Genomic DNA, 24,377 nt, shown 5'->3' on the forward strand with positions numbered 1-24,377 from the left:
AGTTTTGAGTTTTGACACACATATTTTTTTTTTGACACACATATTTTTTTAAAAAAAATTGTATTTACTATAAATTTTATTGGTTAATACACTAAGCAATATAGATAATAAAAAATAACTTCTTTATCAAAATTTGCATTACAAATATAAAACTACATTAATTCTAAAACAAAAAACGATTTTTTCTATCAATTTTTAATTTTAACAACGCTTTAAAACACCCCAATTATATTTAGTTTGTCATGTTTATATTATTTAAATGAAAATGTATAATGTAATCTTATCCATTTATCACTTAACCATATAAAAATCATAAGATTATCCGAAGAGAATCAACAATACACATTGCTCATAGATCCAAGATGTTTAAGTACGACGTTGCAACCACAATACAATTTTGTGTGGATAAATTTGAGATTTTTCAAAACTTTCCAACCAAATTATTGTATGAATGTGGCTGCTATCTTGGTATAGCTAAAGTCATATGTTTAGATCAAAACCAGATCTTATAGTATGTATGGCTCTGCCAAATCTTACATCTTAAATCATATGCTTAGCTCCATGTTTTGTTAGATCAAAAATAGTACATTTCAGTATTTTTAAATCATTTTAATGCAAATATTTATCTAATTTGTATGTTTTCATGTCTTTTAATATGTACTCTTTTTTAAAATCACATGAGATTAATATATTTTGTAAGTTTATATAAAGTAATGTAATTATTTTTTTATATAAATGTTAGTTTATCTTTAACGTCTACGATGAAACGATCAAAATAAAGTAAATCGGTACTAGTTTCAATACCCTTTTCAATGGTCAAGTAGCTGCTAATTAAATCGAAAACCAAAACCCAGAACCTGACATAGAAAAGCTAGCTGTTACATAAGGTCTTCCGGAATATAGTGTTGGTATTGGTGTAGTTACTAGATAATTGATACAATTTTTTGTGTTTTTTTTTTTAAATTTATTTCTATTAAAATATTATTTAATATTGAAAAGAATCTATTTTTGGTCAGCATCTAAAAGAAATTATTCAACCAATAATAAAAAAATTTAGGAGAATATAAATAGTCAAATAAAAGAAAAATATGAAATTTTGAATAGAATAACAAAATATCAATTAATTTAAACAATTTTTTTCTTTCTAAAACATTATGTTAAAAACGAAGAAATATAAGTAACGATCGACAGCAATCCTAAAATGTGTCAAAGCCGCATAGCCTGAGTGAATGATAAGTGTGTAAAAAGCACTAAAAAGTGTTGCATTTAGCCAAAAGGAAAAAAAAAAAAAAAATAAGTCTCACACAACATGTTTACATGTTATTAGTGAGAGGTTACGCCTTCACCGCTGGTAACTTGTCCGATGCGATACGCAACATAGTTGCCATCCTCTACTTCTCCTAACACTACAAGAAAACAGGTGATTAGCGACTACACATAGCGACCACATATGTAGTCGCCAAAATTAACGACTACATAGTGACGATTTAGCGACTATTCTGTGACTACATGGATTTAGTCGCTAAATAGTCACTCTTAAGCGACTAATTCATGCAGTCGTTACGGTGATCGTATTTTAACGACTAAGAGGCGACTATATTGTTGATGGAATTATATAGTCGCAACTTAGTCGCCAAATTAACGACTACAGTACGACCACGTCAAATAGTCGTAAACTTTGGCGACTACATTGCGACTCATTCGGCGAGTCATAAGGTAGTCGTAAAGTAGTCGTAAAATTTAGCGACTGTTAGGCGACTCTTACGGCGAGTCATTACATAGTCATCGTGTAGTCGCCAAGTAGTCGCAAAAAACAGTTAAAAGAAACGTGTTTTCCATGCGGGGGTTGGTGTACCAACTTTTATTATGTAGTCGCCTATTAGTCACCTATTAGTCATCTAGGAAAGTCTATAAAAAGAAGTTGCACTCATTTGTTCTCTTCACTCCTAACTCACTTTCCTCCTCTAAAAAAAAAATTCTAAATCAAAAAAAAAAAGTTTGCTTTATATAATTTTTTATATTTTCTCCCAAAAAAAAAAATATATATATATATATATATATAATTATAATGGCGGGATATTACAATTATGGTGGTAATGGCAGTAATTATCGGGAGTGGATGTACAAGAGGTTCGATGAAGTGACGGAGAATTTTTCATCTGAATTCGAAGTGGGGTTGGACCAATTCTTAACGTTTGCAAGTAGCCAAGAAACAGTTCAGAATAATGGGGGTAAGTTTCTCTGTCCATGTAGTGTTTGCAAAAACAATAGATGTCTCTCGGGTAGAAGAGTTATGAGTCATCTGTTTAGTAATGGATTTATGCCAGATTATTATGTTTGGTATAACCACGGTGAAGAAATTAATTTGGATATAGGAAGTAGTTATACTGATAGGACGTATGATGGGAGTCATGAAGAAATGGGTAATGTAGTAGAAGATCCATATGTGGATATGGTGAATGATGCATTTCGTTATAATGTGGGTTTAGATGATAATTATCATCAAAATGAGAGTTATGAGAATGTGGAAGAACCGGTACAAAACCATTCTCAGAAATTTTACGACTTGTTAGATAGTGCAAAAACTCCTTTATATGATGGTTGTCGTGAAGGTCACTCGCAATTGTCATTGGCTGCTCGAGTCATGCAAAATAAGGCGGAGTATAATATGAGTGAAAAGTTAGTAGATTCGGTTTGCGGAATTTTGACGGATTATTTACCAGAAGGCAACCAGTCTACCGGTTCACATTACGAGACAGAGAAATTGATGCGTAATTTGGGCCTTCCATATTATACAATTGATGTTTGTATTAACAATTGTATGATTTTCTGGAAAGAAGACGAAAAGGAAGAGACATGTCTATTTTGTGGTTCACCAAGATGGAAGCCTAAGGAGGACCGACGGAGAACAAGAGTACCATATAGTCGTATGTGGTATCTACCTATTGCTGATAGGTTGAAGAGAATGTATCAAAGCCAAAAGACTGCAGCGGCAATGAGATGGCATGCAGAGCACCAATCAAAAGAGGGAGAAATGAATCATCCTTCTGATGCGGCGGAGTGAAGATATTTCCAAGAGCTCAACCCTCGGTTTGCGGAAGAACCCCGTAACGTCTACCTTGGATTATGTACCGATGGGTTCAATCCATTTGGCATGTCTCGTAATCATTCACTGTGGCATGTGATCTTGACTCCATATAATTTACCCCCTGGTATGTGCATGAATACGGAGTACTTGTTTCTTACGATTCTGAATTCTGGGCCAAATCATCCGCGAGCTAGCCTCGATATCTTCCTACAACCTCTTATTGAGGAGTTAAAAGAGTTGTGGTCTACTAGAGTCGATGCATACGATGTGTCTTTGAATCAAAACTTCAATCTAAAAGCAGTGCTGATGTGGACGATAAGCGACTTTCCGGCGTATAGCATGTTATCGGGATGGACCACCCACGGTAAATTATCTTGTCCAATTTGCATGGAAAGTACAAAGTCGTTTTATCTACCCAAAGGAAGGAAGACATGTTGGTTTGATTGTCACCGAAGATTCCTGCCTCATGGTCATCAATTGAGGAAGAACAAAAAAGATTTCCTGAAGGGAAGAGACGCTTCTAACGACTATCCACCGCAGTCTTTAACTGGTGAGCAAGTTTCTTATGAGCGTTTGAAAGATGTAAATCCACCAAAAACCAGGGAAGTCGGTGGTAACAGTCATGAAAAGAAGATGCCAGGCTATGGAAAGGAACATAATTGGCACAAAGAAAGCATATTATGGTCGCTACCTTATTGGAAGGACCTCAATCTCCGACATAATATTGATGTGATGCATACCGAGAAGAATTTTGTGGACAACATCTTGTATACTCTTATGAGTGTACAGAGTAAATCTAAAGATAACATCATGTCAAGATTGGACATAGAACAATTTTGTTCTCGACCACACTTACATATTGATAGGAAGGGTAAAGCTCCATTCCCAGCATATACATTGACAAAGGAAGCCAAAACAAGTTTATTGGAATGTGTCAAGCATGCGGTGAAATTTCCAGATGGTTATTCGTCAGACTTGGCTAGTTGTGTTGATCTGATCAATGGCAAGTTTTCAGGAATGAAGAGTCATGATTGCCATGTTTTTATGGAGCGACTTCTTCCATTTATCTTCGCAGAACTCCTAGACCGGAACGTTCACCTTGCATTATCAGGTAGTACAGATTACCTATTTAATTAAATTAGTAGTATATATTTTTAAATATAATTTCCTAAGACATGAAATTTTCAGGGATTGGAGCATTTTTCAGGGACTTATGCTCAAGAACTTTGCAAAAAAGTCGCGTTCAAATTCTTAAACATAACATTTTTTTGATCTTATGCAACTTAGAGAAGATATTTCCACCATCATTTTTTGATGTGATGGAGCACCTGCCTATACATCTCCCATATGAGGCAGAATTGGGAGGCCCTGTCCAATATAGGTGGATGTATCCTTTTGAAAGATTTTTCAAAAAGTTGAAAGGAAAAGCGAAGAACAAAAGATATGCGGCTGGATCAATCGTTGAGTCCTATATCAATGACGAGATTGCTTACTTCTCTGAGCACTACTTTGCCGATCATATACAAACAAAATCAAGGTATAATTAAATGAAATTAAAATTTATACTTAATTTGAATTATTTTTAATTATCTTATTTGATCAGGTTAACAAGATTCTATGAAGGTGAAGTCCCAATATATCATGTCCCTGGAGTCCCTAATATATTTACTCATGTCGGTTGCCCAAGTGGGGAAATGCATGAAGTATGGCTTTCAGAGAGAGACTATCAGTGCGCACATGCATATGTTTTACGGAATTGTGACTATTTTCAATCAGTTGAGAGGTATATAATATAGACTCGCAAATATATAGACTCCACAAATATTTCTCATATATATTAAATATATTTAATTTTCTTAGTATGTTCGAGGATTTTCTTTCTACCAAATATCCTGAATTAACCGAAAAAGAACTGTCCACGAAAAGAGCTGAAGAATATCATGTGTGGGTGAAAGATTATGTAAGTATACTCGAACCCATGTAACCGACTCTGATTATGCATTTATTTAATTATATCATTGATATATAATATTTATATGTATACGCAGGTTATATACTGGAACGCCACAAATCCATTTCCTACTTGGGTTCAAGAGATAGTGCATGGACCTTTACACAAGGTCAAAACTTGGCCAATATACTTTACAAGAGGCTATGTGTTTCATACGCAGAATCACGGCGCTGGACGGAAGACATGTAACTATGGTGTATGTGTTAAAGGTGAAAATTACACTGATGCATCTGATGGTGCAGATTTCTATGGGAACTTAACTGATATCATAGAACTTGAGTACGAAGGGATGACCAATTTGAGAATCACACTTTTTAAGTGTAAGTGGTATGATCCTGTCATTGGTAGAGGGACTCGGAAGAGCAATAGTGGCGTTGTTGACGTGAACTCTTCGAGAAAATACAACAAATATGAGCCATTCATTTTAGGTACGTAAGACTTGTCTAGAATTTATATATAAGTTTATTTAATGTAACTATCCATACTAAATTGCGATTTTGTGCAAACAGAATCTCAAGCGGATCAAGTTTGCTATATTCCGTATCCATACACAAAGAAACCAAAGCGAGAGTGGCTAAGTGTTTTGAAAGTAAATCCGAGGGGAAACATTTCAGGAGAATATGAAAACAATGAACCGACTCTGTTGCAAACAGAAAATGATGATGCTGTATTGATGACTACAGTTGAAGATCTCATAGTCGACAATTTGGTAGCAGATGCTAATCCAATAAACCTTGATTACGATGTTGGAGATGCGGATCCAGAAGATGAATTCCAGTGTAATTTATCGTCTTCTGATGATGAAGAACAAGAAGACGAAGAACAATAATTATTTGGCAAAATTACTATGTATTTGTTTTTTAATTTTTGTCTTTTTACTGTGTAATATTTGTGTATTATTGTGTAATATTATTATGTAATATTATTGTGTAATATTATTATGTAATATTATTGTGTAATATTATTGTGTAATAAATTTGGTTATATAAATAACTTGTAATTAAAATTTTAAAATTTGGTTAATTAAAATTGTAATTAAATAAATTTGGTTAATTAAAATTGTAATTAAAATTTGGTTAATTAAAATTGTAAATTAAATTAATCAGTGTTTTATAAATAAATTTGGTAAACTAAAATTGTAATTAAAATTGTAAAATTTGGGCTTAGATTAAAATTTGGGCCTAATTAAACATAAACTCAAACCCATTATCCCAAACTAATCCTAACTAAACCCAAACCCAAACTCATTATCCCTCTTCTTCTCTCGATTCCCCCTAATACGATAACCCTAATCCCCATTATCTTCTTCCTCTCGCAGCCTTCTCTTCTTCCTCTCGATTCGATTCTCCCAAATCTTAACCCTAATCCGCATCTTCTTCCTCTCAATTCCCCCAAATCTAAACCCTAATCCTTCTCTTCTTCCTCTCGATCCCCCAAATCTAAACCCTAATCCTTCTCTTCTTCCTCTCGATTCCCCCAAATTCGTAACCCTAATCGTTCCCATCATCTCAAACGATGCCTAATCGAGGAGGAAGGAAGAGGAAACCTGCTGCTCCTAACGTTTCTCAGAGAGTCGGAGCGTCAACAGCAAATAAACGGCCGCACAGTCTACCCAATCAGTACAACTTCACGCCGGCGGTCCAATCTCCTCCTCCGCTGCAGACGCCTGAAGTACAACGACAGTCATCGGCGGCCCAGATCCGGAACTATCCTCCGCCTCAACAGCTTTTTCAGAACTCCTACACTCACCCACCGCAGCCTACAGTGAACCCGACCCCTTCTCAAGAAGTCCACTACAATCCGTCGCATCCTCTGTCTCAACAGCTTTTTCACAACTCCTACACTCACCCACCGCAGACAACAGTGAACCCGACTCCTTCTCAAGAAGTCCACTACAATCCGTCGCATCCTCCGCCTGCTCTAGTTGACCCTCCGCCTACTCTAGTTGACCCTCCGCCTTCTCCAGCTGAAGTCTCTCAGACTCGCAGTCATCGTTCACATCCATCGTCTCAAGGCAACAATTTCCAAGCTGATTATCCTCCGGTGTTGCCGGAACTCCAGGAGGACACATTGCAGGCTCTGAATGCACTGCTTCTAGTGCCAAACAGACATGAGTTCACCACCGTCCTCTCTCCCATTCCCCTACCAAAGACAGAATGGTACGGTTACAAACTCTTTGAATAATGGTTTTGGTTTTGTTTAGGTCTTGCTTAGGTCTCATTGTTTGGTCTCGATTGGTCTTGGTTATGAAGTGTTTGGTCTTTGATGCGATTACAAACTCTTTGAATAATGGTTTTGGTTTTGTTTACGTCTTGCTTAGGTCTCATTGTTTGGTCTCTGATGCGATTACAAACTCTTTGAAGCTATTGTGTATCGTTTCCTAGACTTAGCATTAAGTCTTCTTAGTTTAGTTGATATCATCCTGATGGTTATTGTTTCTTAGACTTACCGATTTGTTATTTTGAGTGTCTCTGATGGTTGACTTTGGTTTTATTGTTTCATGTGTCTGGAGGTTTGATCGTGACCCTGGATCTACGCTCACTCGGAAGATTACTAAAGTTCTTTTAAACAAATTCGAAGGTCCTTTCTACAGCTGGACATGTGTTCCTCGGGATAAACAGGAAAGATACTTCATTGAGTTTGCGGTTAAGTGTTCTGTCCTCTAGCTTTCATATATAGCTTTAAGCTTCATATACTGCTTTACTCTTCATATATTGTTTTATTTACTTGTGCTTCTTTTCACTCACATTAGCTATTTTCTTTTTGTTTTTTGTAGAAAACCCACACTTGGGATCCTTTGATAACTGGGACTGTTCAAGCTCACTTCGAGACCATCTGTCAAAATCGGCTCAAAGACATGGTTAGCACCGTGAGAACTACTAGACGCCAACCTAAATGGATTGGAACTACTCTATGGACAACAATGACAGAATTCTGGGACACTGAAGAAGCACAACAAAGGAGCAAAACATATTCTGATTGCCGTATGTCTGACCGTAATGGCCTCGGTCCTCATGTCCACCTCTCAGGGCCAAAGTCGTATCGACAGATTCAAAACGAAATGGTGAGCCAATTTTGTTGTTACACATTCGTCACTTTCATTTTTGACCTAGCTGTTACATTAAAAATTTACTTGTTCTGTTTCTTAACATTACAGGAAGAGGAATTGGGAACAGAAGTACGTATTGGTGAGGTTTTCATCAAGGCACATACAAAGCCTGATGGGACATATGTTGATCGGAAGGCAGAGAAGATAGCAGAAACATATGAGAAGAATGTGCAAGAGAGGTTGTCTCAGCTCCAAGAAGATCCTTCTGCCATCTCAGATGGGGAGTCACGGCCCCGAGAGCTAACAACTGAAGAATATACAGAAATCTTTCTTCAGGTTACGTTTTATTTTAACAATACAAAAATGTTATCTTGGAGTTTAATTTGACATCCTCTAATATCTTATTTTCTCTTACTTTGCAGTCCACTGAGAAGGATTCAAGAGGAAAACCTTTTGGAGTTGGAAGCCTCCATGACTGCATTGTCAATGGCAAGGGGAAGCAAGCAGGAGACACTTTAGCCTTTGTGGCTATGCAAGAACAATTGAAGGAAGCTCAACAGAAGATAGAGGAGCAGGCTGCTAATATGTTGAGGCGTGATGCAGAAATGTTGAAGCGTGATGCACAAATTGCTCAACAATCCGAAATTATTGCTGGGCAGAAGGAGAAGATTGACGAGTTGGACTTGGTGGGGAAGTTTCTGCGGCAATGTGATCCACGGTTCAATGAGTTCTTGACAGCCCATTCAGCTAAAGAGACTACCACGACAGAGCCTCTTCAAGAAGAAGATCCAACTTCAACTCCATAGGTTACTCTATGTGTTACCTACTACTAAGTAACTATTTTTTTATGAACTCAATGGTGACACTATGTGTTGTATGTACTTTGTGTTTTGAAAACTATGATAATTATTATGTGTTTCTTTAGGTTTCCAATTTAGAATCATTTGTTGGTTTGGTTGACAGGGTTAAAAAGAAAAAAGAAAAATTAAAATATTCTATATCCAGTTTCAGAAAACGTTAGTCGCCAAATAGTCATCAAATTTTAACAATATAGTTAAAAACTAAAGTGACTATATAGTGACTACTACATATATTAGTCACTATATAGTCACCAAAACTTATACGACTATCTATCGACCAAATAAACAACCCATTTGTTCAGTTTTCTTAATCACAGAATAGTCGCAACCTAGTCACTAAAAATAACGACTACATGATGACTACTATGAATATAGTCGTAACTTAGTCGCAATGGAGTCACAAAAGTTTACGACTAAATGATGACTACTATGTGACAACATGTATATAGTCGCCTATTAGTCGCAAAATTGCGACTAAATTTACGACTACAACAAATAGCGACTATCGATTAATGACTATATGAAATAGTCGCTAATTAGTCGTAAATCTTGATTTGGCGACTATTAAGTGACTAATAGTGTAGTCGCAAAATGCGTGTTTTCTTGTAGTGTAATATTCTCATTGCTGCCTCAGGACTGACCACCATAACCATCCCAATTCCCATATTCAACGTCCTTCTCATCTCAGAGTCATCTACATTCCCATACTATATAATAACAAAAATTTTATTATAAATTATAGGAACTCATTGTTTTATTCATGCTAATCTAGGATTCTTTAATTAGTTACCTTCTGGATAAAATTGAACAAAGGTGGAACTTCCCAAGCATCGGTGTGAATAACAGCACCCAAACCATCCGGTAAGACTCGGGGAATGTTGTCAGTGAAACCTCCACCCGTTATATGGGCTAGCCCCTTCACTCCTCCTTTGCTGATCAGGTCTAGTACCTGTAAAATGTGAATTAGTTATAGGATTAATACAAATTGGATAATGAAAGTATTTTTTTGTTACAAAAAAATAAACAAACCTGTTTCACATAAATGATAGTAGGTGCCATTAGAGCTTCACCAAGGCTAGTTGACCCTCCTGGAAGTTGATCTTTCAACGAAAAACCGCTTTGAACCACTACCCTGAAAACAATTTTTTTTCAGAATTAGATTTAAAACTACATTAGTAAACTCATATTATACCACCAACGTACCTTCTAACTAAAGAATAACCATTGGAATGAAGACCGCTAGAAGGAAGACCAATAAGAACATCTCCAGCCACTATGTTTTTCCCGTCTATAACAGAAGCTTTCTTCACTGCGCCTACTGCAGTCCCAACAAGATCGTATCCACCCTTAGCAAAAAAGTCAGGCATCTCTGCAGTCTAAAAAATACGAAAATATCGAAACAAAAATTAGCAATAGTCAAGGCTGGAATTGGGGTCTAACTATATTCGAAAAATACCACTCCTCCTGTAAGAGGAAAGCCGCATTGCCGACAGCCATCATTAATCCCTCGAATGACCTAGAAACAAAGCATAATGTTACGTTTGTTGATCATCATCAATATCGATGCACAAGCGATAATGAAAGATACCTTTTCCGCAAGGTCAACATCGAGACGACTACAACCAAAGTAGTCAACAAAACCCAAAGGGGTTGCACCACAAGTAACAATATCATTCACACTCATAGCAGAATAGAGAAGAAGAAGTCTGCATTATTCGGGATTCCATGGCCTGATTTATACAACAACAATATAACAAGGTTCAAGTGATGAACGTACTCTGAATATATAACAGTGATCAAGTTTGAGGAGGCCAGGGCTTTAAAAACCCTAGAATCCTATCAAATTTTTTTTTACGTCAATCAAATAATTTGAGATATACTTTCTATTTTTCTTAAATGACAGTTTTAGTCCTACAACCTTTGAATATGTTATTTTAAATATTATTAGTAATTTGCTAAAATGAAGGCGATTAGCCGATTATTTTGGTGTAGAGCTTCCACGGTTTAAGATTAGTTTAGTCATAGTCTCATAATCTCAAAATCAACAATTTGATTGAGAATAGTTTGTTGTATTTTTTTTCATGCTCAGTAAATATTTCCCACCTGGTTCGATATCTCATATCAATTGTAAATATTCATTTTTTTTTTTGCGACTACATAAGAAATAGATAATTATAATTTTATTAGTGGAAAAAAAATTATTACACCTAGCTAGCCCAGCCACCATCATTATGCAATTTTCAAAGAAAAGCTTATAAACGTTTTTTTTTTTGTGAACAGACTAGAAATTTTTATAAAGCTAAACCACCTTTGGAAACCTTTTCATCATAGAGATCCCTCACAAGTCACAATACATTAATTTAAGAATGTTGAAATATATTAAACAAACACATGCAATAGAAAAACTTGCTTAGAGTGAGAGAGAGAGATCAGAATCAAATTTCAAATATAAAAAAAGGACATCAACGATCGGTGATCCTATAGAAATAAAAGGTCTAGATACACTCACAATAATCTCGGTGCTTCAACTTTGCTCATCCATGGCAGATTCAACCGCCCTCATCACTAAACGAACCAGAGGAGGCTGGAACGCTGCCATTTTCATCATCGGTACGTATGAATTTTCTCAAGGATTTGAATATTTTTCTTGCAAAATTCGACCGATCATTTGAAACCGCATGATTCATAATCAATCTATATATGCAGTTGTGGAGATGACAGAGAGATTTGCGTTCTACGGTCTTGCAAGCAACCTATTAACGTTTCTAACAAACGAGCTTGGCCAGTCCACGGCTACCGCGGCCAAGCAGATCAACACATGGATCGGTGTTTCTTGCATGTTCCCTATTCTCGGGGGTTTTCTAGCAGACTCAATCCTAGGCCGCTTCAAAACCGTTCTCTTGTCTTCTTTCATCTATCTTTTTGTCTGATCCTAGACCTTAACTCTTTATCATATTTTCAAGATCTCATATCGAAATAAAGACTAATTAATATGAGTACACTAATCAAATAATTAATTTCCAGGGAATGGTAATGTTGCCATTGTCTGTGACGGTTGTGGCGCGGAGGATGAGAGAAAAAGTGTTCTTTATGGCATTGTATGTGATGGCGGTTGGAGAAGGAGGACACAAGCCATGCGTTATGACCTTCGCGGCTGACCAGTTCGGAGAGTCCAACGCAGAGGAGAAGGCCGCAAAAACATCATTCTTTAATTATTGGTACTTGGCCATCGTCCTTAGTTCTTCCATAGCTGTTCTTGCTCTCATCTTCATTCAGGTATATCTCTTTTTTCACTTATTGTCAGTAAATTTTATTTTTGTTGACTTTCTCAATTACATCTCAAATCAAACATTAGCTCCCTTTTTTTTGTGAGGAGAATTAGCTTATCGTAAGAGATATATATTCATATGATGGTTTCAATAGTTAATCTAATCACGTTAGCGAGCTAAGAAAGCTAGCTAGATATGTGTACATACTACATAGATAAAGAGAGATCGATGGTTTTCTATAATCAATGTACTAGTAGAACTTTGATAAATGTATTCTAATTTTTTTTTTTTTTTTACAAAACAAATTTGGTCTACATATGTACGTTAACTTTTCATATAAATATTTCAAAATTGGTTGGCATAATAATTACTAACATGGTTGGTACGTACGGAAATTTTATATAATGATAATTATTTCTAACTTCATTGAATAGGATATGTAAACTCTGAAAACATGTCTTAATCATATCTTCATAATATGAACAGGAACGAGTGAGTTGGTCAATAGGATTCAGCATAATAGCAGGAAGTGTAGGAATAGGTATAACGATATTTCTAATCGGAATTCCGAAATATCGAAAGCAAGCAGTTCCGGTGGGAAGCCCTCTCACGAGAGTAGCTCAGGTCATCGTCGCTGCTCTCAAAAAATGGAGACTGAGCTGCACGAGCCACCACTATGGCCTCTGCTACGATGAGGACGAGTCAGAGTCAACAAATGCTAGTAAGATGGTATATCTTCTTGCCAGAACCAATCAATTCAGGTACGTACTTACGTTACATTACTTTCTATTTATAAACATATATGTCAACCTTTCTAAATGAAAAATTGATATCTCCGAAGTGGTCCAACATGCTTGTTTTATGGGCACATCATATGCATCTTAGTGTTATAATATTGGAACTGACTCGTTGGATGGAGGGACACCTGTTGGACTATCGATTCAATATTTATGTGTTTGTAGATTTCTCGCTATAAAATCTCTTTTATTTCTTGATTTTTTTCGAAATTTTTTATCTTTAAATTTGTGAAGATATCAAAAACAATAAAAATTAAAATTATATAATTCTGGTGGTAATGTATGACATTGGATTTTATGAATGATTTAATAAAATTAATTAGGGTTCCATACTTTCATATGATTCCTATTAATGATTCGAATGAGTTATATATTATGATTCTGATTACATATTTTTATATACACTGGTTTTTGCTTTTTACGATATATCACGCACACATATTTTATAGATTCAAATATAATTTTTGATACAAATCAGTAAGCTGCAACGGTATTAATTAATTGGTTAATTTACTTTAAAACTTGGAAATTATTCGGAGCATTTCCTATATTCTTCTCTTTGAACGTGCATGGGTCACGTGAAGATGCTTAGCAGCTAGCTGTACATAGAAAAAAAATGAAATCAAATAGTACAATTAAATAAGCTTTTATCATTGAAAAAGTTACTACTACCATTGGGTTGTTACTCAATGAAATTGTACAACGCCACGTTCTTAAGTTAGCTGGATAATTACAGTAATGGTTCTTGAATTAGAATTTGAATACTGTATACTGATTCAGAACGCAAGTTAGAAAAAACAAATTAAGTAGAGAAAATAGTTTTTTTTTTCGGGGAAAAGTAGAGAAATATATATCAAATATCTCTCATATCGAAAAAATGAGGAGGACTTGAGGAATATATAAGCAAAATGTATTAATCTATTTATTATCAGTGGGTTTTGAATTGAAGACTCATTAAACTTAAACGAATAAAGAATAATATCAATAGACCATATGAGAACGAAAGAAATATGACTTTGGCATTACTTTAAACTTTGCAAGTTTTTATTCGTTTTGAAAGGGTGATAAACAGAGGTGAAGGAAGATAGAAATCACTGCATCTAATAGATATTTATTTGTTGTAAATTGTTCAACGATATCTACCACTAATTATAGGATATTAATTATATCATTTTTTCACAATGCAGATTTCTTGATAAGGCTACAATTATTGATGAGATTGATCATAATACTTCAACCAAAAAAAGAAACCCATGGAGGTTATGTTCGGTGAACCAAGTGGAAGAAGTAAAGCTAATATTGAGGCTCATACCAATTTGGATAAGCTTGATAATGTTCTGTGCCACACTCGCTCAGCTCAACACATTCTTCTTAAAGCAAGGAAGCATGATGAACAGAACAATTGGTGATCACTTCACCATTCCTCCTGCTGCTTTCCAAAGCATTGTTGGTGTCACCATCCTTATCCTCATTCCTCTTTACGATCGAGTTTTTGTCCCCATGGTCCGTAAGATCACCAATCACCATTCTGGAATCACATCTCTCCAGAGAATCGGCGTTGGCTTATTTGTCGCTACTATTAACATGGTAAAGTGAATTGTGAATTATCCTACTAGAACTACATATATACAGTTGTTAGTATCATGGTATCATTCTTTGGTTTTGAATTGTGACAACAGATGGAGCAAACTAAAGCGTATTTCGTTCACACCTACTAAGTATTGGTCCATAATAGACTAAATAAATCTAAGTAATCACATGAAATTATGAATGACCTAAAATTTTATGGACTTGTATTTTTATAACAGATGATATGCGGGCTTGTGGAGGCAAAGAGACTTAGAGTTGCAAGAGATCATGGATTAATTGACTCTCCAAAAGAAGTTGTTCCAATGAGTAGCTTGTGGTTACTTCCCCAATACATACTAGTTGGTATTGGCGACGTATTCACTATCGTTGGTATGCAAGAGCTTTTCTATGATCAAATGCCTGAAACTATGAGAAGTATTGGTGCAGCGATATTTATTAGTGTTGTTGGAGTTGGAAGTTTTGTTAGTACCGGGATTATATCAACCGTTCAAACAATAAGCAAAAGCCACGGTGAAGAATGGCTAGTCAACAACCTTAACAAAGCACATCTTGATTACTTTTATTGGGTAATCGCATCGTTAAATGCTGTGAGCCTCTGTTTCTATCTGTTCATAGCTAACCGTTTTGTCTACAAGAAACTGCAAGACAAAGCTGATGATGTTGAAGGCGAAAGAGAAGTTTGATCAAAGATGTTTTGAAACGATTTTGAAGCATCTTTATATTCCAAAATCGGCCTCGTTCATCCTAATCTATATCAAACTTAAAAATGTGTAACATTTACTTGTTGTGATTACAAAATAAACTTTACTTTCTTAAGCTAATTGGTGATCTTTTAAAGCTGCGAAGCTGCGAATTCCATTTTGCCATCGGATCGAACAAAGTTAAGATGAGATAGGTAATTGCTTTCTGCCAAGTCATGTAGCGTTCGGCGGCTCCGTGTTGTCTCCTGCTCCGCTTTTACGTAATCTCCGCTCAATAATCTATCATTCTTTTCTGCATCCTGCATAAAAAAATGCACATATGGGACATTTGACATGTAGACAATGCTCAGAATTTCAGCAAATGCGCTTTTATCTGATACTAAATAATTATGGAGCAATAAGGAAAAACAGTAACCGTACCTCTAGGAATCTCATCATTTGTTCTTCAATCGTGCCACGCATGGTTAAGGTTTCTACATAAATAGGGCGCTTTGCACCCATCCGATGAGCACGACTGATGACTTGCTCTTCCATGCTGCTCATTTGTGAACATTGTAGGAGTCAGCAACACCATGGAATGGAAAAATATTTGACCAGATACGGAAAATATAAAAGGCGTTGCCACGAAGAATCAAACTGTTAACCACTCAATTTAGCTTTTAGATTTATCCATACAAGATAAGTATATAGAACGGCCAAATGATTCACTCCAGTAATTTCCAAAAATTTAGAACAATAGGTTTCAGGAATTATGAAGTGAAAAATAGAAGAACATTAGGTTTTATATTCGTTACTAATATCTGAATGCAAAATTGCTCAAACTCGTACCTTTTATCCCAGATTGGTTCCATCAGGAATACATGTGTTACAAAGCTCAAATCAAGACCAAGGGCAGCACTTCCATCCATCAAAAGTGCCATGCAATCAGCATCGTTCTGGAACATCGCCAGAGATTTCATCTGAAAGTTGAAATTGAAAGTTGTTTGACTTTTAGTTAAAGGATTGCAAGATGATGTGAGAAAAAAAAAAAAAAAAATCAACAGCTAAGTACCTTATTACACGACGGCATTGGACTGTACATTTTACCAAACTTGATGCCAGCAGTTGTCAACTACAAAAGCATGATATAGAATTGATCAAACGTTAAAACACAAAGGGAAATTAAAGAATCACGTTACAAATACAAGGTGCATACCTGTTGTTCAATCACGTGAATATGCTCAAGAAATTGAGAGAAAATCAACACTTTATCAACAAATACCATCTGAGATCCACAATCCTGTCCATGGTTTTCTTTCCGCGAAAAGGCTTCCGAGGTACCAGGGGGATTGTCTTCCAGGTTGTTGTCACTGTCAGTTTTGTTGAAAGACAAAATGCTTTTTCTATTACTCTCCTGTAACTTTCTCAGCCTGTCTACGAGATAACTGACTTTACTGCTGGACGTAGATTGCCAGTCAGGGTTCCAGGTATCCTGAAATATAAAGTAATGCATTTGACTATACCATTCCCAGAACCAAGTTTTTTCTTATAAGATGGTTTATACGCATATCTACCTGATTATATGAAGGCTGTAACTCAATAAGATCCTTTGGCACAGGCCACTTTGGATTTGGATTCTCTGGTCGAGCCAACGTTTCAGGAGTTTGCATCTCATATAAGTGTCCACAACCAGGAATAGTACACCTTTCGCTATCAAGAGCAACACAATCAAGGCACAGTAGGTGTCTACATGGAGTTATTACAGGAAGTCGGCACCATTCCCCACATCTATTTGTAAGGTTGAGAAACAAAAGCAAAGTTAGATACCTGAGTCAAATACCCTAAACTAATGCAAACATTGGATTTAAGACATACCTTTTACAGTTACAGCCACTAATAAGGCTATTTTCAATAATAGAAAACTCCTCTGTCGAAAGTTCCAGACCACTGCCAAGTAAAGCATCCATTGTCTCTTTAATATCATGACCAGCGTCGGTCATTTTAATATGCCCAGCCACACAGCAAGATAGTCTAACATTTCTGATGGTATTGCTTCGAAATTTCCACTGTTTAGAGTTAAGCAGACTTTCTACATGAGATGGATCATTCCAATCAGCTAATAAGATATTACGCCTAACTGTCTCCACTAGTTCATTGTAGCTTCTTGCATGCCCTGGAACGAAATTAAGATATGTCAACTTCTTGATGCATGGGGGAATCATCTGCAGATCTTTCTTTCTGGAACTTATCATGCATCTCTGAAGCAGCTGTAGTAAACGCAAACGACCCTCCTCTATTTCTGCTTCAAATGGTCTAAGGATGCCAGCTTCCCAAAACTTTAAATTTTCTCCATATACTTCCTCATGAAGAAACTTTAAAAGAGGTTGGAGATGTGAAAGCTGGCTATTTGGCGTGTTGGGGGTTGGTGTTCCTGTCAATAGCCAACGATTACAAGCCTTCAGAGAAACAGCCATCTGAAATTTATTTGTCAAACTGACACTAGAACCAAGAGTGTGTCCTTCATCTAGTATGACCCTAAGCCAATGCACTTGGATCATTGGGCTTTTCTTCCGGGGATTCCATTCTGCACTTAAGCGACTAAAAGTTGTGATTACAACATCATAATCCCAAGCCAAGCTGTGTGGAGAAATTTGTATATGGTCCGTCCAAAGGAGAATACGAAGCTGATCAGGGCTAACATGTTTCTCGATCTGTGTTATCCAATGAGTAACTAAATTTGAGGGGACGACAATTAGAGTTGCTTTTGACAGATACAGTCTAACTGTATCCAGCGGCTGACAGAGAGCAACTTTGAGGGCAGGTACATCAAATACAAGGTTCTCAAGAAACTTGGGGTAAAACCATTTAATAACACCCTTGTCAACTCTACTCTTAAGACCAAATGCTCGAAATATTCTCTGGAACCCAAGGGCATCTTTATTCAAACCCAACACCGGACCAGATAAGCCAACTGTTTCCATTTGTGAAAGCTTCTCAAGAGGGAGTTTAGCAAGCCAAAGTAAGGCTTTCTTTACGGTTGAGTTTACTGCAGACTTGTGTTCCCGAAGGACACTGGTGAAGAAAGAAATATTATCCTTTTCTTCACCAGAGGCTCCCTTAGTAACAAACCCTTGCAAGTATTTTATGGGTTGAGATCTATCCCATAATTCTTCAGGATTATTACAACTCTGATATGCAGGGTCACCATTGTTGCTACAAAACCATGCAGAACCAGTAACAGATACACCTTCATCTATTATTCTCCGCCACTTTGAGCAAGAATCACACTGTATCCAAATATCTCTTTCCACATCCGAATCCGTAGGACCCTTTCTCTTGCAACCAGTTATCATACCACATTTCTTCCAACTACCGATTCTTTTAGTTTCCATCACTTCGGAGAGCTCAGATGCGCCATTGTATGCATGCAAGAGATTTTTTCTGACATCACCCAAGCTCTTTCTACATTGAGCTTTCAAATCCAGGGAAGCAGGGATGTGAGTTTCAAATTCGTTTTCAAAGTTTGGGTTCTTCGACTCAAATGTTTGATCCATCAGCCTAGCTTGCTTAAGTGGCAACGATTTCGACTCCAGCTGCGGACGTAAGGCTTCAAAAGAAAACTGGTTTCGACAACTGCTTGGACTTAAAAACCTCTTAACTGTTAACATACCGTTAGAAGTGAACTGGTCACTCGTGAACTCATAATAAGCACAATTCTTGTCACCTCTATGTGTACACCAAACGATAGGAAGTCCCTCAGGCGGATCAGCCATTGTTCCCTGCGTCTTCAGAATAAGGGATAATGTTGTGATAGTCTTCCCGAGACCTGGTTCATCGCAGAACATTCCCCCACGGAAATCCTTGACCATGGGAGCTGCCTCAGTGATTATATCACCAGTCACAGAATTCACATAGAAACTAAAACCATCCTCAGTATCAAAGTTCAAGTAAAGGGGATGTGAGAAAACTTCAGCTTTCCTCTCACGTTCCAGCATCCAACCAACCGCTGCCTGCTGATGAGGAAAGAGTTTTAAATTCATACATGGCACAATTAGAGAGGTCAATGATCTGAGGAGACGGCAGACTGCTGCAATGCTAACGAGTTCCTTCACATCAAGTTTCATCAGTATGCTTATCAGAACGTCATCTGAGAGATCCCATATACCAGATGCACAAGAGTCAGTAGACGGTAATACCCTAGAAGAATCAGACACATAATTATATCTTGGACTGGGCAAGCTCTTAAAGATTTCATGTAGTCTAAATAATCTTCTTTTTGGAGAATCTGGAGCATAACAGAGTAATTTGCAATCAAACACATGGCAGTCAGATAGATCCCAGATGGCCTTAATTCTTCCATTGGCCTTTTCCCAAACACGTTCCCCATTAAGAATTGAGACTCTCAGTCCCCAGTCACAGCTGCAAAGAACTGGAACTCATTAAAAACGCGAGAAAAGTATCTATTCACACCCATCCACAAAAGAAGTTTGCATTCATGATAGCAATATATGATACTTCACCCCCCAAGGATACTCCTACGGAGATACTTAATAAGACATATCCAATATAAAATATGTAGGTACAAAAAAGAGTCAAAATTTATGAAATGCCCAAACATAACAGGATGAGACGTAACTACAAATTTCAACGCAGATGTTGTCGTAAGTTGATATACTTAACTTCCGTTACCATGAACAAGAAACAGCATTGCTTATACAAAAAGTGAACCTATTTTGACATATCTCAACAGTAGATTTCCAAAGTAAATACATCACACATCAGAATTCTATATACCATGAAACAGAACATATCCAACTTAATCTACCTAAACTAAGCGACCATGCATTTAGAAATTCTCCTAGCTACAGAGGGATTTACTTAGTCAAAACGAATTACCTTATGTGCTTAAAAACCGCAGCAGCAGTAGCTTGGGATTTGGGAAACTGCCATCCGGACCACAATGCAATAGGCAGGTAAACATCCACTAACACCACAGCTCTTTCTTCTCCATTCTCACCCTTATCAACCTTCACAACTCTAGAATAGATCTTCAAACATTTATAAGCAACCAAAGCGTGAAGTTGCTGGACTACACTTATGCTTCCATTCACCAAACCTATACTCCTTCCCCTCTTCCTTCCCCCTCCAGTCTTCTCTTTACTCCCGGATGATACCCGTCTCTTCGATTTCAGAGACTTTCGTGTACTACCACTACTATTACTACTACTCCCTACCTCAACGCACTTACGTCGTTTCTGTGGAGTCTCCAATCCAATTGTTCCACAATCCTCAGCATCATCATGATCTCCTTGAGACGAAATTAGGGATTTGAGATTAGAGGTGGTGGGATTGATTAGTGATAAGATGATGCCATTGTCGGATTTGAATCCGGTGACGGAACCGTCATTGAAGATGGAACAAGATGAGCCCAATTGAAGAAGATCAGGCGAATCAACGGAAAGAACGATACAGAGGAAACCACAGAGTTTGTGATTATCGATTTCAACGGAAACCGCCATCGTCAGAATCCAAAATCGAATGCAGAAATCGTTAGGGCTTTATTGATTTCTTGGAAAAAATCTCATCTTTTTGTGAATTTTTGTGTGTGTGTTTTTTTTTTCTGGTTTCGGACCTCTCAGCCGAAACTCGAAATCAAAATAAGAAAAAAGAAAAGTGACTAAATTAGGGCTTATGATTTTTTTTTAATCTCTTATACCTTTCACGTGTGGCTCTTTAACCAGTAATATAGTTACACGTGTTTTTCTTTAATCCTACGTGTATATTACAACAAACACGTTCGTGAATAATTTGATTGCTTACGCAGGTTCAGTAAACACGAACACCAGTGGGGAGAAGTTGATCAATGTCTCTTAATTTACTTTTACTAAGAGAAGAAGCACGTAGAGAGTTTGGAATCCATCGAGTGGTTTGAGTTTTATCGATTTTAAACATTTTTGGACAGCTCCAGACAAATCCAAAAGATCCAGATATTGTGAGACCAACACAATATGATGATCGAAAACGTACACATCATATGAGATCAACTCTCTAAGCGTTACTTTAATATTATTATTGAGAAATGAGATCAAGCGAAGAACAATCAACGAGACATGAGTCTTTAAAATCCATCCTCACATAAATCACACAAAACAGCACTAGAACACATAATTAAAAACCTCAGGGCACATCTCAGTATCGAATCTACTGAGAGCATTTCTCCAAGTATGCATTCCAGCCTTGAACTCTATACTCATGAGCCGTCTCTGCTGGGTTGTCCGCCTTTATGATTCCCCGTCCCACGATTATAATATCACTTCCCCTCTCTGTAATCACCTGAAATAAGCAAAAGAGCAATCGGTATTTAGATACCGACTAGAATGCTAACTATGGATGTAAAAGTTGGGTGGGGGGGGGAGAGAGAGACTCACAGAGTGTGGAGTGTTATACTGCTGACCAAGTGCATCACCACCTTTAACCATTTGAACACCAGGTGTTGCATGAATCATTGACGGATACACATATCCGCATTTCCAAGAAGCTGGATTCACCGAGATGAATCCCATCACGAAATCTGAATGAGCCTCTGCGATTTTCACAGCTGCTGCTGTGTAGTCTCCTGTAGCAAGGTTACCTGCAGAGCTCATTTCAGCAAGCAAAAGCAGACCTCTACCACGAGGCATACCCTACAATCATATAAGAATGCAAGCAAAATATTAGTAAAACAAAAGACTCGGTGATCATCAGGTTATAAAGAGAAATGAATTTATTTACCTTCAACTTCAGGCCCTCCACGATTCCTGGTCCCGATATTATATGAGCGTTTATGATATCAGCCCACTCCAATATTTTAAAGATGCCTCTGCGAACAAACCAGAAATATTGGCACACAGAAAACTCGAAAAGACTTGAATGAAGGCTAAGTGACATAATGTAGAAAATTTACCCTTCATACTGCATTGTGACAGTGTTACCAATGTCTGCAAACTTGCGATCCTCAAAGATGAGAAATTTGTGCTTGTCTGCAATCTAAAGTAACCATAAACAATGGATCAACAACATATTGCAAACCAGCTGAACAATAACAGACATAAGACTCATGCTTATTGTAGAGATTACAATCTTCACTTAAAGTAAATAAACAGATTGTCAAAGGTGTGTAAGCAAAGTAATTACCGCACGGAGTTTAGAGCCAAAGTCAGGGGTGAAATCAGGCAAAATATCAACATGAGTCTTCAAGAGACAAATCTCTGGACCAACCTTCATAAACACACAAACATTTGAAAGAAGATGTCACTAAAAACATAGTAATTCATATGTATAAGTCATCAAATTCAATCAGAAGAATCAAAATGCAAAATGATTCTAACCTTCTCCGCAATTTCAAGCAACTCAGCAGCAGTTCCAACATCAGCAGCTAAGCAGAGATTAGTCTCCTTCTTCAACATAATATCAAACAGCTTCTTCCCCGCCGGATTCTTGGAAAGCTCTGACCTTTCCTTAAACCCTAAAACCCTAGGCTTCGGCTTTTCTTTCTCCACACTTGGAACACTAACCCTACTGTTCTCTTCCAAAAACTTAAGCAAATTCAATTCATCCTCCTCTTTAATTTTACCCTTTTCTTTCAAAACCCTAACCATATCTGTCAACTTAATCATCGAATGAAGCTTAATCCCATTCTCAGCTAAATTCTCCCTACCACCTTGTTGCCTATCTATCAAAACCACAGCATCACTAACCTTTAAACCAACAGAACGAAGAGGCGCAGCAGTCTCGAGAACAGAGGCGCCACTGGTTACAAGATCTTCAATTATCAAACAAGTTTGATCCTTTTCGAAGATACCTTCAATGGCTTTGGATGTTCCGTAGTCTTTAATCTCCTTACGGCGCATAAGCATAGGGATACCATTGGAAACAGAGACGACGGTGGCGATAGGGAGAGCAGTGTAGGGGACACCACAGACTACGTCGAAGGTCGCGGAAGGAGGAAGTGAAGAGATGAGAGTTTGAGAGATCTGTGTTAAGAGGGAAGGGTATGAGACGATGAGACGGAGGTCGATGTAAACCGGAGAGAAGATTCCGGATTTGAGCTTGAAGTTTCCGAATTTCACGGCGCCGATTTCGTGAAGCTGGAGAATCAATGCTTCCATGGCTGACATGCTTCTTGTGCTGCTTTTTGGTATTGGATTCGATGGCTTTTGAGAGAGGAGAGGAGTTGAGACTTTAGAAACGACTGCACACACTGGACAGTGTTGGCTTTTATATACTTTAGGTTTTGTTTTATTTTTGGGTTTCTATGTTTTTTTCTCTCTTTTATAATAAACCGTTATCAAATCATGTTAATATCATGTAAATTTTCTCATATTCATTATTTTGATACATTTATGCTAATTTTATCATATTAAGATAAATTTGTCATATACTGAATCTTTTAAAATAAAATTGAAGATTATCAAATCCACAAGACATTTAGTGGGATTATTGATTTGAGATTTGAATAGAGTTTTAAAGATTTTAAATGTTATGTATAATCTGTTGTTATTATATCAAGATTTTGTTAAACTCTATTAAATTTTAGTATTATTAGTTTGTGATTTGTAAAAAGTCATTTAAAATCTTAACAAATTTGGTTTATTGGATTCAGACTTTTATAAAGTTATTAAAAATTTTATGTTATTCAATTAAAACAAAAAAATCTATGATTGTTAATGAGTTCAATTATTATGTTACTGGTTCATGATTTTAAACACTTTCTTTACAAAATAAAGTCGTGGAAAGTATCACAAAAATACAGTTTGAAAGACTTTACAAGATTTTAGAAAAACTAATCAACAAAACTCTCTAGCAATTTTAACAATATTTCACTTATTCACTTTTAATGATTCTGTTGAACTCTTCAAAAATCTATATAAATTAGAATCCAATGCCACTAAAATCATTTAGATGTTTATTTTTCACTATATAAAATTATACTTTTTGTAAGCTAAAACTCAAAACAAATTTTAGTAGATTAACTATAAAATATAGTTACTGTTT

General features: G+C 36.6%; 6 protein-coding genes across 6 annotated transcripts; 3 read left to right on the top strand and 3 right to left on the bottom strand.

The window, feature by feature from the left end:
* Positions 1–1,323: 1,323 nt before the first annotated feature.
* Positions 1,324–10,692, bottom strand: LOC104715662 (phosphoribosylformylglycinamidine cyclo-ligase, chloroplastic-like). Its single transcript, XM_087463670.1, has 7 exons — positions 10,597–10,692; positions 10,465–10,524; positions 10,212–10,384; positions 10,038–10,140; positions 9,799–9,957; positions 9,623–9,715; positions 1,324–1,404 (listed from the first exon to the last, which is right to left on the bottom strand). Exons 1-7 carry the CDS (start codon positions 10,690–10,692, stop codon positions 1,324–1,326), a joined length of 765 nt encoding a protein of 254 aa, XP_087319796.1.
* LOC147939001 (uncharacterized) lies at positions 3,707–5,928 on the top strand. The gene is made up of 6 exons (XM_087464066.1): positions 3,707–4,199; positions 4,277–4,625; positions 4,692–4,871; positions 4,949–5,048; positions 5,137–5,527; positions 5,609–5,928. Exons 1-6 carry the CDS (start codon positions 3,722–3,724, stop codon positions 5,926–5,928), a joined length of 1,818 nt encoding a protein of 605 aa, XP_087320192.1. The 5' UTR covers positions 3,707–3,721.
* On the top strand, positions 6,384–9,072 carry LOC147939002 (uncharacterized). The gene is made up of 5 exons (XM_087467627.1): positions 6,384–7,258; positions 7,612–7,744; positions 7,876–8,163; positions 8,257–8,484; positions 8,571–9,072. The coding sequence occupies exons 1-5, from the start codon at positions 6,615–6,617 to the stop codon at positions 8,952–8,954; spliced, it is 1,677 nt and encodes a 558-aa protein (XP_087323753.1). The 5' UTR covers positions 6,384–6,614; the 3' UTR covers positions 8,955–9,072.
* An 804-nt stretch (positions 10,693–11,496) lies between the features above and the next one.
* Positions 11,497–15,514, top strand: LOC104712046 (protein NRT1/ PTR FAMILY 5.4-like). Its single transcript, XM_010428845.3, has 6 exons — positions 11,497–11,618; positions 11,715–11,932; positions 12,033–12,284; positions 12,764–13,038; positions 14,262–14,661; positions 14,883–15,514. Exons 1-6 carry the CDS (start codon positions 11,549–11,551, stop codon positions 15,345–15,347), a joined length of 1,680 nt encoding a protein of 559 aa, XP_010427147.2. The 5' UTR covers positions 11,497–11,548; the 3' UTR covers positions 15,348–15,514.
* LOC104712045 (F-box protein At3g54460) lies at positions 15,357–21,028 on the bottom strand. The gene is given in 9 exon segments (XM_087466832.1): positions 15,357–15,502; positions 15,505–15,664; positions 15,786–15,900; positions 16,194–16,324; positions 16,417–16,476; positions 16,561–16,836; positions 16,919–17,132; positions 17,220–19,763; positions 20,241–21,028. Coding segments are annotated over 9 exon segments (4,149 nt in total). The 5' UTR covers positions 20,864–21,028; the 3' UTR covers positions 15,357–15,476.
* Positions 21,029–21,379: 351 nt separating this feature from the next.
* LOC104712048 (uridine 5'-monophosphate synthase) lies at positions 21,380–23,836 on the bottom strand. Its single transcript, XM_010428847.3, has 6 exons — positions 22,712–23,836; positions 22,518–22,601; positions 22,288–22,370; positions 22,116–22,203; positions 21,773–22,027; positions 21,380–21,677 (listed from the first exon to the last, which is right to left on the bottom strand). The coding sequence occupies exons 1-6, from the start codon at positions 23,498–23,500 to the stop codon at positions 21,546–21,548; spliced, it is 1,431 nt and encodes a 476-aa protein (XP_010427149.1). The 5' UTR covers positions 23,501–23,836; the 3' UTR covers positions 21,380–21,545.
* Positions 23,837–24,377: the final 541 nt, after the last annotated feature.

The sequence above is a fragment of the Camelina sativa genome, chromosome 9 (genome assembly GCF_030686135.1).
Source record: "Camelina sativa cultivar CO46 ecotype springtype chromosome 9, ASM3068613v1".
In the NCBI taxonomy this organism is placed as follows: domain Eukaryota; kingdom Viridiplantae; phylum Streptophyta; class Magnoliopsida; order Brassicales; family Brassicaceae; genus Camelina; species Camelina sativa.